This window comes from Uloborus diversus, chromosome 6, assembly GCF_026930045.1.
Source record: "Uloborus diversus isolate 005 chromosome 6, Udiv.v.3.1, whole genome shotgun sequence".
NCBI classification, from domain to species: Eukaryota; Metazoa; Arthropoda; class Arachnida; order Araneae; family Uloboridae; genus Uloborus; species Uloborus diversus.
In genome coordinates, this window is record NC_072736.1 from 118,632,851 (window position 1) to 118,647,218 (window position 14,368).

At 31.4% G+C, this 14,368-nt stretch overlaps 1 protein-coding gene across 1 annotated transcript in view; it reads left to right on the plus strand.

Moving 5' to 3' along the window:
• LOC129223948 (valine--tRNA ligase-like) overlaps positions 1 to 14,368 on the plus strand; it is a 69,404-nt gene that overhangs the window by 38,586 nt on the left and 16,450 nt on the right. The window contains exons 12-18 of the mRNA XM_054858332.1: positions 289 to 392; positions 1,510 to 1,591; positions 1,672 to 1,748; positions 2,430 to 2,517; positions 4,640 to 4,745; positions 5,784 to 5,854; positions 12,921 to 13,046. Of these exons, the coding sequence (XP_054714307.1) occupies positions 289 to 392; positions 1,510 to 1,591; positions 1,672 to 1,748; positions 2,430 to 2,517; positions 4,640 to 4,745; positions 5,784 to 5,854; positions 12,921 to 13,046 (654 nt within the window). The remainder of the gene's footprint in view (positions 1 to 288; positions 393 to 1,509; positions 1,592 to 1,671; positions 1,749 to 2,429; positions 2,518 to 4,639; positions 4,746 to 5,783; positions 5,855 to 12,920; positions 13,047 to 14,368) is intronic.

Here is a 14,368-nt window from a genome sequence, read left to right on the forward strand (position 1 = left end):
CATTCTTTTGAACTTAAAAATTTATTTTTTAAAAATCATGATTTAGATCAATGATTTTTTTTTAAAGTCAACTGATTTAAATCACTTTAAATTGGATTGGTTTAAATCTCTCGAAACCTGTTTTGGAGGTTCCTGTGACAAGTGAAAATAAATTAAATCCTTAGAATGCGTAAAATATAAAGTCGTTCATTTTACATTTTCTCTACATGTCACATGTATCAGTGTGATAGATAGTTGAAGCATGCTAATTAGTTGATAATTATTTTTTTAAATATTACTTACAAACAGGGAATGAAACGATTTGAAGCTCGAAGAAAAGTTCTTGCAGCATTGAAGAGCAAAGGTCTTTATAGAGAGACAAAAGACAATCCAATGGCTGTCCCTATTTGTAGGTGAGTAGTTTATTCCAGTTTGCTATCTCAGCTAAGTTACTTGCACATATTTTTCTTTAAAAAATAATTTTTTCTTTTGAAGATTTTTTTTCCTTCTTGTCCTTTACTGTGTGAATTTCAATAGTTTATTAGATTTAGTATATGAAAATATAGTATAGTTGTAGCTCTATAGAAAAACTTATGACTAATAAAATTAATACTTTAAAAATTCCTTTTTAAGTGTTTGCTAATAACTTATGGAGAATTCTTTGAATGTCAAAAAGTTTGACTTTGATTATTTTTTACTTATTCTGTACATTAAGTTAAGAAAGATTACATTTTATTTAATGCAACAACATTTTTACATCATATACTTTTAAAATTGTGTAAATGTTTACTTGTTTTTGTGAACATTTCTTAAATATTGATCCCGTTAATTTAATCTAACAACAATTTTCAATTTTTAAATGTTCATAGTGTTTATTTTGAATCTATTTAAACACACATAGTTAAAAAATTTATTTCATAATTCATTCATAACCTTTGTTGAGTGATGATTGACCACAATGATAGCAAAATTTCTAATTGTTATCATTGTAATTTGTAAATTTCTTGCAAAATAATAGGGAAAAAATTCCACTGAACAAGAGATTAGTTTCTTGTTTCCTTTTTATATTGAGAACAAGGAGTATTATTAAATCTGTGTGATTGGTATTATTGCTTTTAGTCAAATTTCTAATTTTGTTGTAGAGGTTCCTGCTTACATAAAGGTTCCCTCAAGAGTACCAAATACAATGGTTAATCATATAGTTTCTCGCTGGTTGTTCAGATACTTGTCAGCTACTAGGATCTCTACTTCTCATATACTACGGAAGTTAACTGTTTGTATATTTTCAAACAGTTTTGTACATTTAGTGTAAACTTACTGTACAAAAAATAATCAAAATGTACGTTGTACACAGAACTTTTAATTTATCATTCTTCATTGAAGAATTCATCAAATGTTGACCGTCTAGTTTCAAATTAATAGAATAAATAAATAAAAAATAAAAGATCTGCTTACATTATGAAACTAAATATGATAAATAAAAAAAGATACATAAATAAGTAAATATTTGTTGTAAAAAATTTTTTTTAGTCGATCCAAAGATATTGTGGAACCTCTCTTGAAAATTCAATGGTATGTGAAATGTGATGGAATGGCCCAGAAAGCATTGGAGGTAAAGTAATCATTTAATCCTCTAAATTTGATTGACTCATTTATCATATATGAAATTAAAGCAATGTTTCTTTTATTAAGGCTGTGAAAGATGGAAGCTTAAAAATATATCCTGAAGTACACATAAAAACTTGGAATCATTGGTTAGAAAAAATTAGGTAAGTTACTTAGTTAAAATTTTGTTATTCTGTTCTCTATTTATGTGATTTTATTTTTGAAGTTACTGTATTTATTAAAAAATGCCCAATTAAGTAAAATTTAAGTTTTAAGCTTCCTAGTAAAATTTCCATTGAAATCTGAATGTGGAGTGTTTTTCTTGAAAAGATCAATTTTTTAAGGAGAGGTCATTTTGGACCTTATACAGTTTTGTCAAGTAGATGATCTCGAGTACTCAAAAATGCAAAATTTTAATGTAGTACAACCAGGGCTTAGTTTGCATAAGAGCTCATGGGAACTAAGCTCTTATCAATTCAAAACACGTTGTAACATTTTAGACGAAATTCAAGCTATTTACGCGTAAGAATAAGTTGTTGGTACTATAGAGCTCCTGCACTTCTTTTGGTAGAAATTAGGTCCAAAGTACAATTTTATACTCCTATGATATCAAACAGTTCATATTTAAAGTTGTCAACTATTACCTATTATCATTGTAATTTGTTAATGAAATTTTTTCTCTTTGCAATTAGGTAGAACAAAGATCCACAAAATAAATCATTCAACAGCTTCTTTTGCATGTCTATCAATGTTATTTTGATTTCAGAATGCGTCTATAGTTGGGTATTATTATCATGTGCTGATTTTATTGTTTTGAAGTCTTATATTTTACTTATTTTTTGTAGAGACTGGTGTGTTTCCAGGCAGTTGTGGTGGGGACATCGAATTCCTGCATATTATGTAACAATAAAAGGTAGAGAAGAAAGTTGTGATGTAAGTTAAGTTAATTATGGAAGGAAATGTGTTTGTCTGTGTCAAAAAAGAAAATTGTTTTATAGAAGCAATATTCTGGCTTAAATACACATTATAAATTGTATTGTTAGTTTTTTTTAACTTTGAGCTTTTACTACAATATGATTTTCAGTTACTGTACATGTTTTTCAAAGCTGTGTGTGTGTTTAGAATTACAGATTAAGAGGATGTTATTTTTTGATTCAAAATACTTTTCTTTAAAAATAAGTGTTTATCTAATGCAATCAAATACAAAAACTCCCAATTATCCAAGGAGTGTGGTGTCATGAGTACAACTGATAATGAAAATCCCAGATGTCCCAGACCTGTCATTTCAAAAAATTTCACAGGGAAGGGGAGAGGGGCAAAAAGTATATACTCAATGCATTTTATAAGAGAAAAAACATGAAAATACTTGCAAAATGCAAAATTGAATTAAGTTTTTAAAATCCCAAGGGCTCAATTGAAAAAGACCCCCCCCCCCTCCCCCTCGCCCAAATATTGGGCCTAGATAATGCACAAAAAAGCTAAAAAATGATGGGTTAAAAAGTAAAATTGCTCTTGGTTAATGATCTTATTTGCTGAAGAAAATAAAAATATTGAGAAAATGTTTACCAGGGTTTGTATGGGTTATGGAAATCCTAGAAAGTCATGGGGGAAAAAATAAACAAGTTTCAGACCTGGAAAAGTCATGGAAAATTAACATTTTCATTAAAAGTCATGGAAAAATGTTTTGGGCAGTAAGAAAGAAACAGTAGCTAAAAGAGCATTAAAAATCTTGAGTGATTTAGCAGTATTGCATATAAAGCTATTAATACTGAAAAAGTGAACGATCCCAATTACAAATTTGAGTTTATGAATCCTATTGATCCACTTCTGTAACATTCGCCAGCCTTTTTTTTTTTTTTTTTTGTAATGTGATTTTACTGCTGGGGCATCACTAGTTTTGAAGTCACCATTATTTTCAGCACTTCTTATATTTTATATTCTGTGGTAGTGGACTTTCATGTTCTTGATTTTGTCACGTCCATTCAAAGAGTGTAATTCAATTGCATCCCAGTTCACTTCGACCTATTTGTAAAAAAATCATTTTTTAATTCATAGTTTATCTTAATTTGTTGATGGCTTTAGTATAAAATAACTTTAGTCAGGAGATACAACATAGAAATAGGGGAATTCTAGTACTCTGAGAAACACAGTGGTGCCCAACATAGGGCTTGCAAAAGGGATTCTTGTGGCCATCAGCTGAAATATCTGGTTTAGAAACATGAATTTACTGAAAACGTGGCTTTACTTTAATGAACGAAAATACTGTCAAGTAACATGTATGTTTAGATGCTCTGTTGATACCAAAGGACAATATTTTTATGAAGTAAATTTACTATTAGAAACTTAGTTATGACTCATTCAAACTTAGTCCCATTCATTACTAGTCTGCCCTATTAATTAAATATTTTTTTACACAATTAAACATCAGAAGGCTGCATTCACTACATTTTTACTTTTCTTAAATTTACATGATAATTGACAAATAAGAATAGTTTTTTTAGTTTCTGCATTGTACACTGATATTTTTTCAGTCACAAGTTAAGTGTTTCAATGAAGTTGTGGCATTCACTTAAAAGTTTTGCCAATGCCAATTCCTAAAATGGACAAGTTAGACATTAAATAGTACTGTTCTCTTCGTGTAACAAGGTTATGAAAACTTTTATGAAGTCATGAATAAGTCTTGGAAAGTCATGGAATTTTTTTATCCGAATTGAGTATGAACCTTGTGTTTACTGATGATGACAACATAATAAACTAATTCATACAATAAATTGAATAGTGATGCTTTATTCCACTCCCCCCTATTAATTTCCAAATAACATAGTCTTAACCGGCTGATTTATTAATTTTCTGAAATCCATGTAAAAATGTCTCAAACTTTCAATACATTAAAAATGACAAAAAATACATTTAAAACGAGGTTTTTATTTTTAATTATTGTGTTGTTTACTAGCCACTATATTTTGTCTATGAATTTTGTTCTTTTATTTTAAGAAAATGATCATTCATCATTAAAAATTGATTGTGTAATTTTATTTTAAATCAAATCTCTTAGGCAAATGATAATGAGAAGTGGATTAGTGCAAGAAGTGAAGAAGAAGCACGTGAGAAAGCAGCTAAGAAGTTTAATGTATCCTCTTCAAACATTGAGTTAAAGCAAGGTGAATTTTCGTATTGTTTAGAGACTAATTAAACTTTTTTGAATGTAAAAATTATTTCCATGAATTTATAGAAAATCAGTATTTTATAAAATGGTGCTGTTCATGGGTGTCCCCGTTTTTAACAGCCAGCCTAAAAAAAATAATAATTTAAAATACAATAAATAATAGGTTACCAGCAGGGATTTTTCATTTAACACCAGTTGCATCATTTTTGCTGACTTTATCACCCACAAAAAAGAATTAAAATATATATATATTTTTTTTTTTTTTTTGAAAAATTATTTTAGATTATATTATTTTCATTTCTTTTCTGTTGAAAATATTTCAAATTGAAATACTTATTTCTTTTCAATATGTGTATTTTTATAAACAACACTAAAAATTCCTATAAACATGAGAAAAAATACTCATAATTACAACTGATTTAATCCAAAGGTATTTATTTATTTCTTCGAACAAAATGATTTTGTTTTTTTTTCCTCTAATGATCATTTATTAGTGTCTTATTTCTCTCGGTAAGTCAAAGTAAAAATTTGTACAATCATTTCACTGATTCCTTTTTTCCTTGAATTAATTTTGTTTAAAATCATAACAAAATTATGTGTAGGCTTTTATATAGAGCCACTTAAGTACTTTATTAGTCCTTTCCATTGTTAAACTTCAAAATTTAAAAAATAATGAATAAAAATTTCAGTGGGGAAACTTAAAATCAGGTCAAAAGTTTCACCAAATCTGAAACTTTATAGTGATGGCCACCAGGCAACAGTGTCCAAAATCTGTAAGCTACAGACTGATGTTTAAGAAAACTGATGCTAAAGAGTGTTTTAGGATTTTTTAAAAAATTGATTTTATTTATTTATTTTTTGGGGGCATTTTAATGATAGTTTGAATTTTTTAAACATACGGATTTTTTGAAGTAATTATTGTTGCAGTTGTAATGCTTAAGATGCTTAAACTTGTATGACATATTGTGTTTTATGCCATAATTTTTGTAAAAGCACTACTGCTTTTATTTAGAACATGATTTTTCTTTTGCAGATGACGATGTTTTGGATACTTGGTTTTCATCTGGACTTTTCCCATTTTCTATATTTGGTTGGCCAGATAATGTAAATATGCATTTATAAACTTACTTTGTTATGATTTTAAATTTTCAAAAGTTACATATATAGTGTATGTACTGTATGCAAGCAATCTGTTAATATATATCAGGGGTTCCCAAACGCGACCCCCGGGTGGGTTGTGGGATGTGTCCAGAGAGTCGCGAGATGTGGAAGAAAAGTTTAAAGAAAATTAATTTGTTGCTGTGTTTTTATTTAAAAAAAAAGAGTGCACATAAAGCTTTTAATACACATCCAAGTTGGTTTTCGGATTTAGTAGGATACATGAGCTGGTTTGGAATTAACATTGGACTGATTACTTGAAATCTCTACCAGTCAATCATAATGACGGGCACTTAGCTCAGATTTTGTTACTTCTTGCTCATTGAACAGATTGACTACCCATACAACCCCACTCATATCCTTAACTGGAATGTAATCTGTAAACTGTTCAATCAATACTTGTTCAATCATAAATAACTTTTCAATCGTATAATTAAATTCTGAAATCAGTAAGGTCTACAACGCTCTCTTAGTGTAAAATAATTCAAGAGAGAAAAATTCGTATTTATTTCACTAGTTACTTGTGTTTCTTAGAATAAAAGTTAACCATTTCTGTAGTTTTTAGTTATTGTTTTAGGGGAGAGAACAGAGTTAAAACTTTGGGGCTGGCCAAAATACTTAGTCAGGGGTCGATCCAGCGCCAAATTGGGGCCGCTTTGCGGCCACTTCGTAAAATTCCGCATGGCAAAAGCGACCCCATTCACAAAATTCCCCATCGCAAAAGCGGCCCCATTCACAAAATTCCGCGTCGTAAAAGCAGCCCCTTCACAAAAATTTATAAAAAGGCAGCCTTTTCACAATATTTTTTAACCGCAAATGTGTACGCATCTACGCGGAAGCCTACCCCTCTTCCACCTTCCCCCATCTTATCTCTTTGCCTGCTGTGCGAGGTGTTTTTACTTGAGAGCGTCAGAGGAGGGGGGGGGAGGAAAGGCTTGTGATTGGTGGCTAGCCAAAATCCAAGAAAAATAATGAGCACGTGATAAAGAATTGATTCGATAATTTTCTACTGTTCCACGAGTGCGAAATGAAGACTGACTCATTTCATGCCGCTGCAAATTTATCGCCTATATTCTGTTGGTTTGATTTACTTCAATGACCAAATATTTCTGAATTAAATATTCCTTTGAACCATTGTAACTTTCAATTGTGTCTTAGTTGCACGCATCCTTCATTTATCCATATTATTTTGTCAAATTATGCACTTTTAACTCTCAAAATTAGCTGCAAATTGAAACCTTGCCAGTTGCAAATCTTCTATTTTCTTTCCTCTTTTTTTTTAAATTTTTTAAATATTCCCTTGTTTTTTCAATTTGTTCTTATTTTATTCAGTTTATTTTGAAAAAGTTTAAGGTTCATAGTTGGGGGGTTATCTTACGGAACGGACGAGCAAAATTTCTGAAAATTATTCCCGAACGAAGGTTAAAAAGAACACTCGAGAATCTTATATTTTCCTTTTTTTAATTAATTGCATAGAAATTCGCATTGAATACTGGCCCATGCTGATGCAAATCGTGTTGTATGGCTATTAATTAAATCCTGTTAGAGTATGAGTGACTGCGCGGGAAACACCGAACAGCCGATTGACGAAATTCCCTGTAGTCGATACTGTCCGTTCTCGAAAGCTCACTTGACACGATTGCATTTAATGAAAAAAACAGGTGTAATTAGGCCAGGGGTACCCACTTTTTCTCATATTCTTTAGTTTAAAGCAGGGTTTCTCGATCTTTTTTTGACACTCGGACCAGTAAAACTTCGTCAAAAAATTTCACGGACTGGTGGAAATTTTTACTTTTTTTTCGCTAAAATAAACTAATCTGTTTTGTCCTTTTTTTAAAAAAAACAAATGCCAGAAAGAAAAACCTTCTACTTAAAATAAACGTACAAAAGTTAATTGTAAGATTGTTTTTAATGACTTACACACTTTGAATGTAAAAATAAGCGCAGCTAATTTGTGTAAATTTTCATAAGCGAATAAATCTTGGAGAGAAACCACAAAACGTATGTAAAGTAATGGATATATTAATGCATAAAATATTGTATAAAATTAGGAATAAAAATAAAATAAGGAAATTTTATTTTATTAGAAACGAGTATAATTCTTCGGACCGGTCAAATTTTCTCGTGGACCAGTGCCTGCGGAGAATAGCTGGTTTAAAATGCATTATTCATTTTTTTTCTTTCCTGCTATTTTTCTTGTAGACTGTACGTGTAGAAGCAAAAGATAACTTCCAAAGTCACACTAGTTTGGTAGTACAGCATACAGTAAACCAAAAGAATGACGGTATTATTATTATTTATTTATTTTTTTGTAGTTCAATTCCTAGATTCCTTCTTTCATTGATAAAATACAATGCCAGCTGAAAAATATCGTCAGTCGTTTTTTTAATCTTGCTGTCTTCTTAAAATAAATATGAAACTTCGAGATGAGCAGTTTCGCAATTTTTTAATGTATGTCCGCTAATGGTGAGCAACGGGAACAGCGTGCAAAAGAAGTTTTATTGAGTGGGATGCGTAATCTGCAGACGATAAATTTAAAAAATGTGGTAATTGTTTATTATTCCAGTTCGTTTTCTTTCTCGGTATTTATTTTTCTTTTGTAACAGATCGTGTGCGATCCAGGAGCGCAGACGATATTTTTTGCAGTTAGCTTGTTCGTGCCTTCGCTTGTTTAAGTGGACATTTTTTAGACGCATCAAAGAATAAATTGTTATTCTATTCGATTATAATTTGTGTTTTGCAAAATATTTTGTTACGTTTTTAGCGGATAATGGAGTGCTGGAGATAGCAGCCGCAATAATCTCAGTTTGGAGAGATCGCTTGTTCGCTGAAAATTATTCTTCAAGAAATTAAAATATGAAACGAGGATGTCCTGCAACGGGAGGTACCTCCCGAAATCCTGCGTATTATGTTCAAAAATTTTGCTCTTCGAACGTTGGGTCCCAAAATATTGTGAATTTCTTCAAGTCAGCAATTGACAACCCCGATAAAATCTCTACCACCACTTCATCATGCAGTAACAGTAACGCAAATGTTCCCGTTTGGGAGGACTCGGGAAATGCGGTAAAAGATAGTACATCAAATGACAGTGAGTCAGTTCGCGAAAGTACAACGATTTTTGAGGCAGAAAATACTGGAAGTGAATCTGGAGCAACTTCAACTGATGATGATATTGAGATTGAGCCATCAAATAATGATTCAAGCATTGTATTTGAGAGAACAAATGGAAATAAGAAGCATGCAATAAATGAAAAGTACATTGCAAATTATGAAAAGGTGTATAGCTGCCTTTACTATAGTTATTCAGCTATGGGTTTTTTGTGCAAAATATGTTCATCTTTCATGAATGTTAGTGATTCGAACAAACCTTGAGTAAATATTGGAGTTGATATCAAGAAAAGCCATCACCCTATAGATTTTTTAAAAAACATGAGTGCAGCAAAAATCACAGAGAGGCTGTCAATAAACAAAAATCTAGTGCAAAAGAAGGAATTCTCAAAAAAATCTGAAAGTGCAGATATTGGAAATGAAGCAAAAAAAAAAAAAAAAAAAAAAAAATCTAACAGAAGATTGATTAGTAAGTTTATTTAAATTTTGTACTTTATAATCAAGAAGCAATGGGCCATTTCTGAGAATTTTGAATCTCTAGTTAGGTTTTTGGGGGGAAATTTAGATGACAATGAAATGAAAAAACATTTGCTAACTTGTGGTAAGAATGCCACGTATTTATCCTACATTTCAGTTCAAAACATTTATCTCTGAAAATACCGAAATTTCGTTGTTTTCAGGAAAATCCTAAATTTTACTTTGATTACGCAATATATATTTATTATTAATTTGCGTTGAGTTTCAAAATCCAATTTCTAAAATAACTTTACTTAAAACAAAATTGTTTTATATGCTGTTTTTATATTTTTATTTCTTTTGAAGATCTTGATTTCCTTACATCCGTCATCGTAAACGAATTTTTTGCATTTTTGATGTTTACTGTACTTTGTTAAGAGGTAAACAAATAAAATTTCTTTATATATTTATTAACATCATTAAATTGCAAAGTTTTAAATGAAATACCTACTCTGTAAGAACGTCAAATGTCAATAAATTAAATGCTGAATGCTGGTGCAGTATTTTGGGTTTTAATTACTTTTAAGATTTTCAAACACATACATGGCATCTTTAATGAGTATTTCACTTCTGTGTTAAGAAATATGTGATATCTTTGAGTCTGTTCATATTGTATTTATTAAGAGTTATCATTACGTTCAGCAGCATGTGCAATTTTTATTGCTCTAAAAGTATTTGAGAGGGGCAAACAGGAAATCTGTTGTGAGACTTTCACATTAAGAATATGTGTCAAATTACGAATAAAATGTTAAGAGGGTCTTACTTCCCCCCTCCCCCCAGCGCATTTTCTCTTGACAGCTTTCAGGTATTCTTCAAGAACTTGCAATCACCCCTGAAACCTGTCGAGGGCTTTTCTATAACCATACGACAGCTAAAAATGTGTTTACATAATATTTTCCAAGAAAAAAATCACAAGAAGGTCTTTTTTACAAAAATAAAGAAAATTCACAAAAATATTTTGCTTTTTCACAAAAAGCAAAATATATAAAAGTGCAGCAGATTAGTATATATAAAAAATTGTGAAAAATATTGTCTGCGACAGAACGAAACAAATGGAACAGAATCGTTCTGTTGGCACACGTTTATTTATCGTCTGCCAAGCATTAGTTGTGTTTACTCGTATGTTATCTTCTATAACTGTACATTAGCAAAAAATAATTTTGTTTTATTGTTTTTAGAACACGGATATGACGAATCAAAGATTTTTTTTTTTAATGTTTGAGGGCTGTGAAATTACAAAACGTTTTCTTCGACTTTATTTGAAATAAAGTATGATTTTTTTTCCCAAGTATCTCCCCCTTTTAAATATCTCTTTTGCTCAAGGACGAGAGACGGTAATTCCCAAATTTTGCCGAAAGATAAAATACGACCTGGCAAGCATACCTACATCTAATGAGAAGCGACTAGGAATCATTTTAAAAAATGCAATATTTTCTCTAAATTTGCCTAATCAAGGAAATTTTTGAGAGGTCACACAGCGAAATCCCATCGGGGCGTTACTGCTTGCCCTTAGTTGAGCTAAAAAGAAATCGCGAAAACTGTTGATGCGTCTTGGTTCAAGTTTTGGCGGTTCCATTATGGTTTATGTTCCATTCTCCAGACAATGGTCATGGGCAGATATAGAGCAGTAAGTACATACTGCTGATTACCTGCATAATGTAGCAATAATATCAGTTACTGCTAATTACCACTGATTTAAAAAAAATGCTTTTATTTAGCGTTAACCAAATAAACATGTTTGCCCATAAAACTGAAGAAGCATAGATTTGAAAAATTCCAAAAAAAAAAAAAGAAAGAAAAGAAAAGAAAATGGAAAAAATTGCAGTTACTGCAATTTACCCTCCCACGGCAGAACGATAATAGGCAGAAAATTTCATGAAAATCAAAAAATTTGCAGTTACTGCTGTTTGCCTGCCCACGGGAGAAAGTTTTCGTTCTTCCGTGGGCAGGTAAAGAGCAGTATGTATGTACATACTGCCCACTTCCCGCAAAATGTTGCTAAAAAAGCAGTTACTGCTAATTACCACTGATAAAAAAATGCTTTTTTTTCTGCGGCAGCCAAATAAAAGTGTTTGATAATTTTCAAGAATTTTTAAGCAAAATTTGTTTAAAAATGTTTTGTTTCATGTATTTTTATCATGACAATATTTGCATACTCCAACCAAGTGGCCCCTAGAATTGGCGACTTTTTGCTTGTCCTTATAATTTTTTCCAAGGCTATTGATTTTTCATTATACAAATAATTTCCTTAGTATTTCTTAATTTTGTCTATTTCAATCTTTACCATTGTTTTATGTCATACCTTCTTCTTATCATCTTGGTTGTAGGCACTAATACTTCTGCTGGGCCTGGTATTGCCCAGGGCCGTGTCCAAGGGGAGGGTTTTAGGGGTTAAACCCCTCCCATTAGGGTAAAAATAATAAGCCAAATTAAGAAAATGTAAATTTGACTAGTTTTAAAGTAAAAGTTTGTGCAGCATTTCTTTAAAAAAAGGAAAAATAAAGAAGAAACAATCTGCAATATACGACTGTTAGAGCTTTACCAACTGGAACAATATTTCAGAAAAACTGTGGTGGAAGAAGCACTCAATGATTTGTCAGTATAAAGCCATAATTGCTTGCCAAAATTAATATTACTTAAGGAGGTTATGAAGGATTTAGCTTATGTTGCAGCTATGAAGATGCATTAGTGATTGTGTTTGGTAATGTAACTTGCATCTGCAATAAGTTATTTCTTGTTTCGTTTAACGTTTATTAAGCATTATTTCAGAATATATAACTTATATACATTATGATGCCATGCTGAATTACAAAAGAATCTGTGGACATTTTGTAATACTAATTGCAATATACCACAGAGTAACCAGTTATCATTAAAAAGAAGCATGGATTTTTTCGAAACAAAAAATGTTTGATTAAAAAGAAGCAGTAAAATGAAATTATATTGCGGTCACTTGTGCAGCCAGAATTATCCTTTGGGGGAGGGGGAGTAGGGAGGGGGCACAGCAGTCCTTACAGGAATAGAAATGCCATACTGAGATTACGTAATTTTACGTGAAACTAAAGTTTGTGAGGGATTGAAGAATTGAACTCCCCCTCCCCCTCGAGTAAAAATTTGGTAGCTTTAAAACCCCTCCCTTTATGAAAAAATCTGGACACGGGCCTGGTATTGTCGCTGTTATGATGCAAGTGGGCATCCTATGTATTTCTTTTTTTTTTTTTTTTTTGGAAGTGTTGGAGTAATTAAAAAATAGAATTACTTGCTTTTTTTTTTGTCTGCTATGAAATTGATGAATCGTATTGGAGCAAAAAATTTATTGACTGATGAAATGAGTATTATTATTTGTATTTCTTTTGTTCATTTTTTTTTTTTTTTTTTTCAAATGAAGACAACAGATCTGAAGGCATTTTATCCTGGAACATTGCTTGAAACAGGACATGACATTATATTCTTCTGGGTTGCCAGAATGGTGATGCTAGGTATTCAATTGATGGGACAACCACCTTTCAAAGAGGTATTTTTCAATCCATATTTCATGAGCTTTTAAGTTTCATATTTTTTCATTTACTGAAATCATTATTGATCATTGAACTCGATATTATAATGCATGATAATAGCAATTGTATTGACAGCTGATTTGTTACCACATTTTTAATCGGGAAGCCAGTTATTGCTGTTCTGTGTTAGGCACAATAAAGTGTGATGTCACCTACTTGATGACCCATTACAAATGACCCGAGTTTTGTGATACGAAAAAGACAAAATACCTAAACATTAGTAAATAATAATGATGTAAGAGTATTTTAGCTGTTCAGTATGTGATATTTTTCAAAGCAGCCCCTAAAATGAAGTCTCGGCTTCAAGAACTGTGATGTAAAAATAATTAGTTTTGCATTTCAAACTTTAGTTTTTTTCCCCTTGATATTCAAAATAATAAACAGAGTTACTGCCTTTAAGCCATGGCTAAGGCAGAACTACATGCCAAATATTGACAGCATAGTTGTGATATCCAGCGATTGACTACTAGTTTGTTGGTAATCACAGCTTCAAGGAGAGAACATCTGCCTCCAGCTTGGTTATTGATTTTTTCCAAACTGCTGAGTCTGTAACAAAAACAAAACAGTGGATGTCATAGCCAGGCTATCTGTATTTTGTATACAGAATATTGTTCAGTGTGTCAATGTATAAGTATATAGTTTGCCAAATAGCCTTTCCTATTTATCTGAAGACAGTGGTCTTCTTGATTTTGAAGATTTTGCACATAGTTACCCTTCAATACAATATTATGAAGTGCTTATTGAGAAGAAAAGAAATAACGAGATCAACAAGCATTAATTGCAGATTACTGCCAATATGTGGTTCGGCGTTACAAGGAACTCCCTTTTCAATGCAAATCCATAAGCTCATTTCTTTTGCATTGAAAAAGGCGTTCCTTGCGAAGCCGAAACACGTGTCTGCTACAGAGACAGTGAGTGAGGCTTAAAAGTGCGAGGGTACAATTTTTTTAGGAAGTTGCAGGCTATTTTAGGCTATCTTGAATGACTAGGGGGGGGGAGGGTGGAGGCTTCTGATGTTCTCTCACGTAAATGTTTTGGAATTGCATTTTTTAAAATGCCGTTTAATTAGAGTTTTGTGAACTTTTGGGAAATGGAGAGGAGTTTCCAGGGTTGTCCCCGCAATGTTCATTTTAAAATAAAGTCTAATTAATAATAATAATTTTTAAAACCAAGAAGTTGAACTGTTTTTGGTAGTGTAAGGGTAAGGAAGGCTCTTCCCGTAAAAATATTCCTAAACTGATGTCTTAAAAATGCAAGTTAAAGCCATCTTTAGCAAACT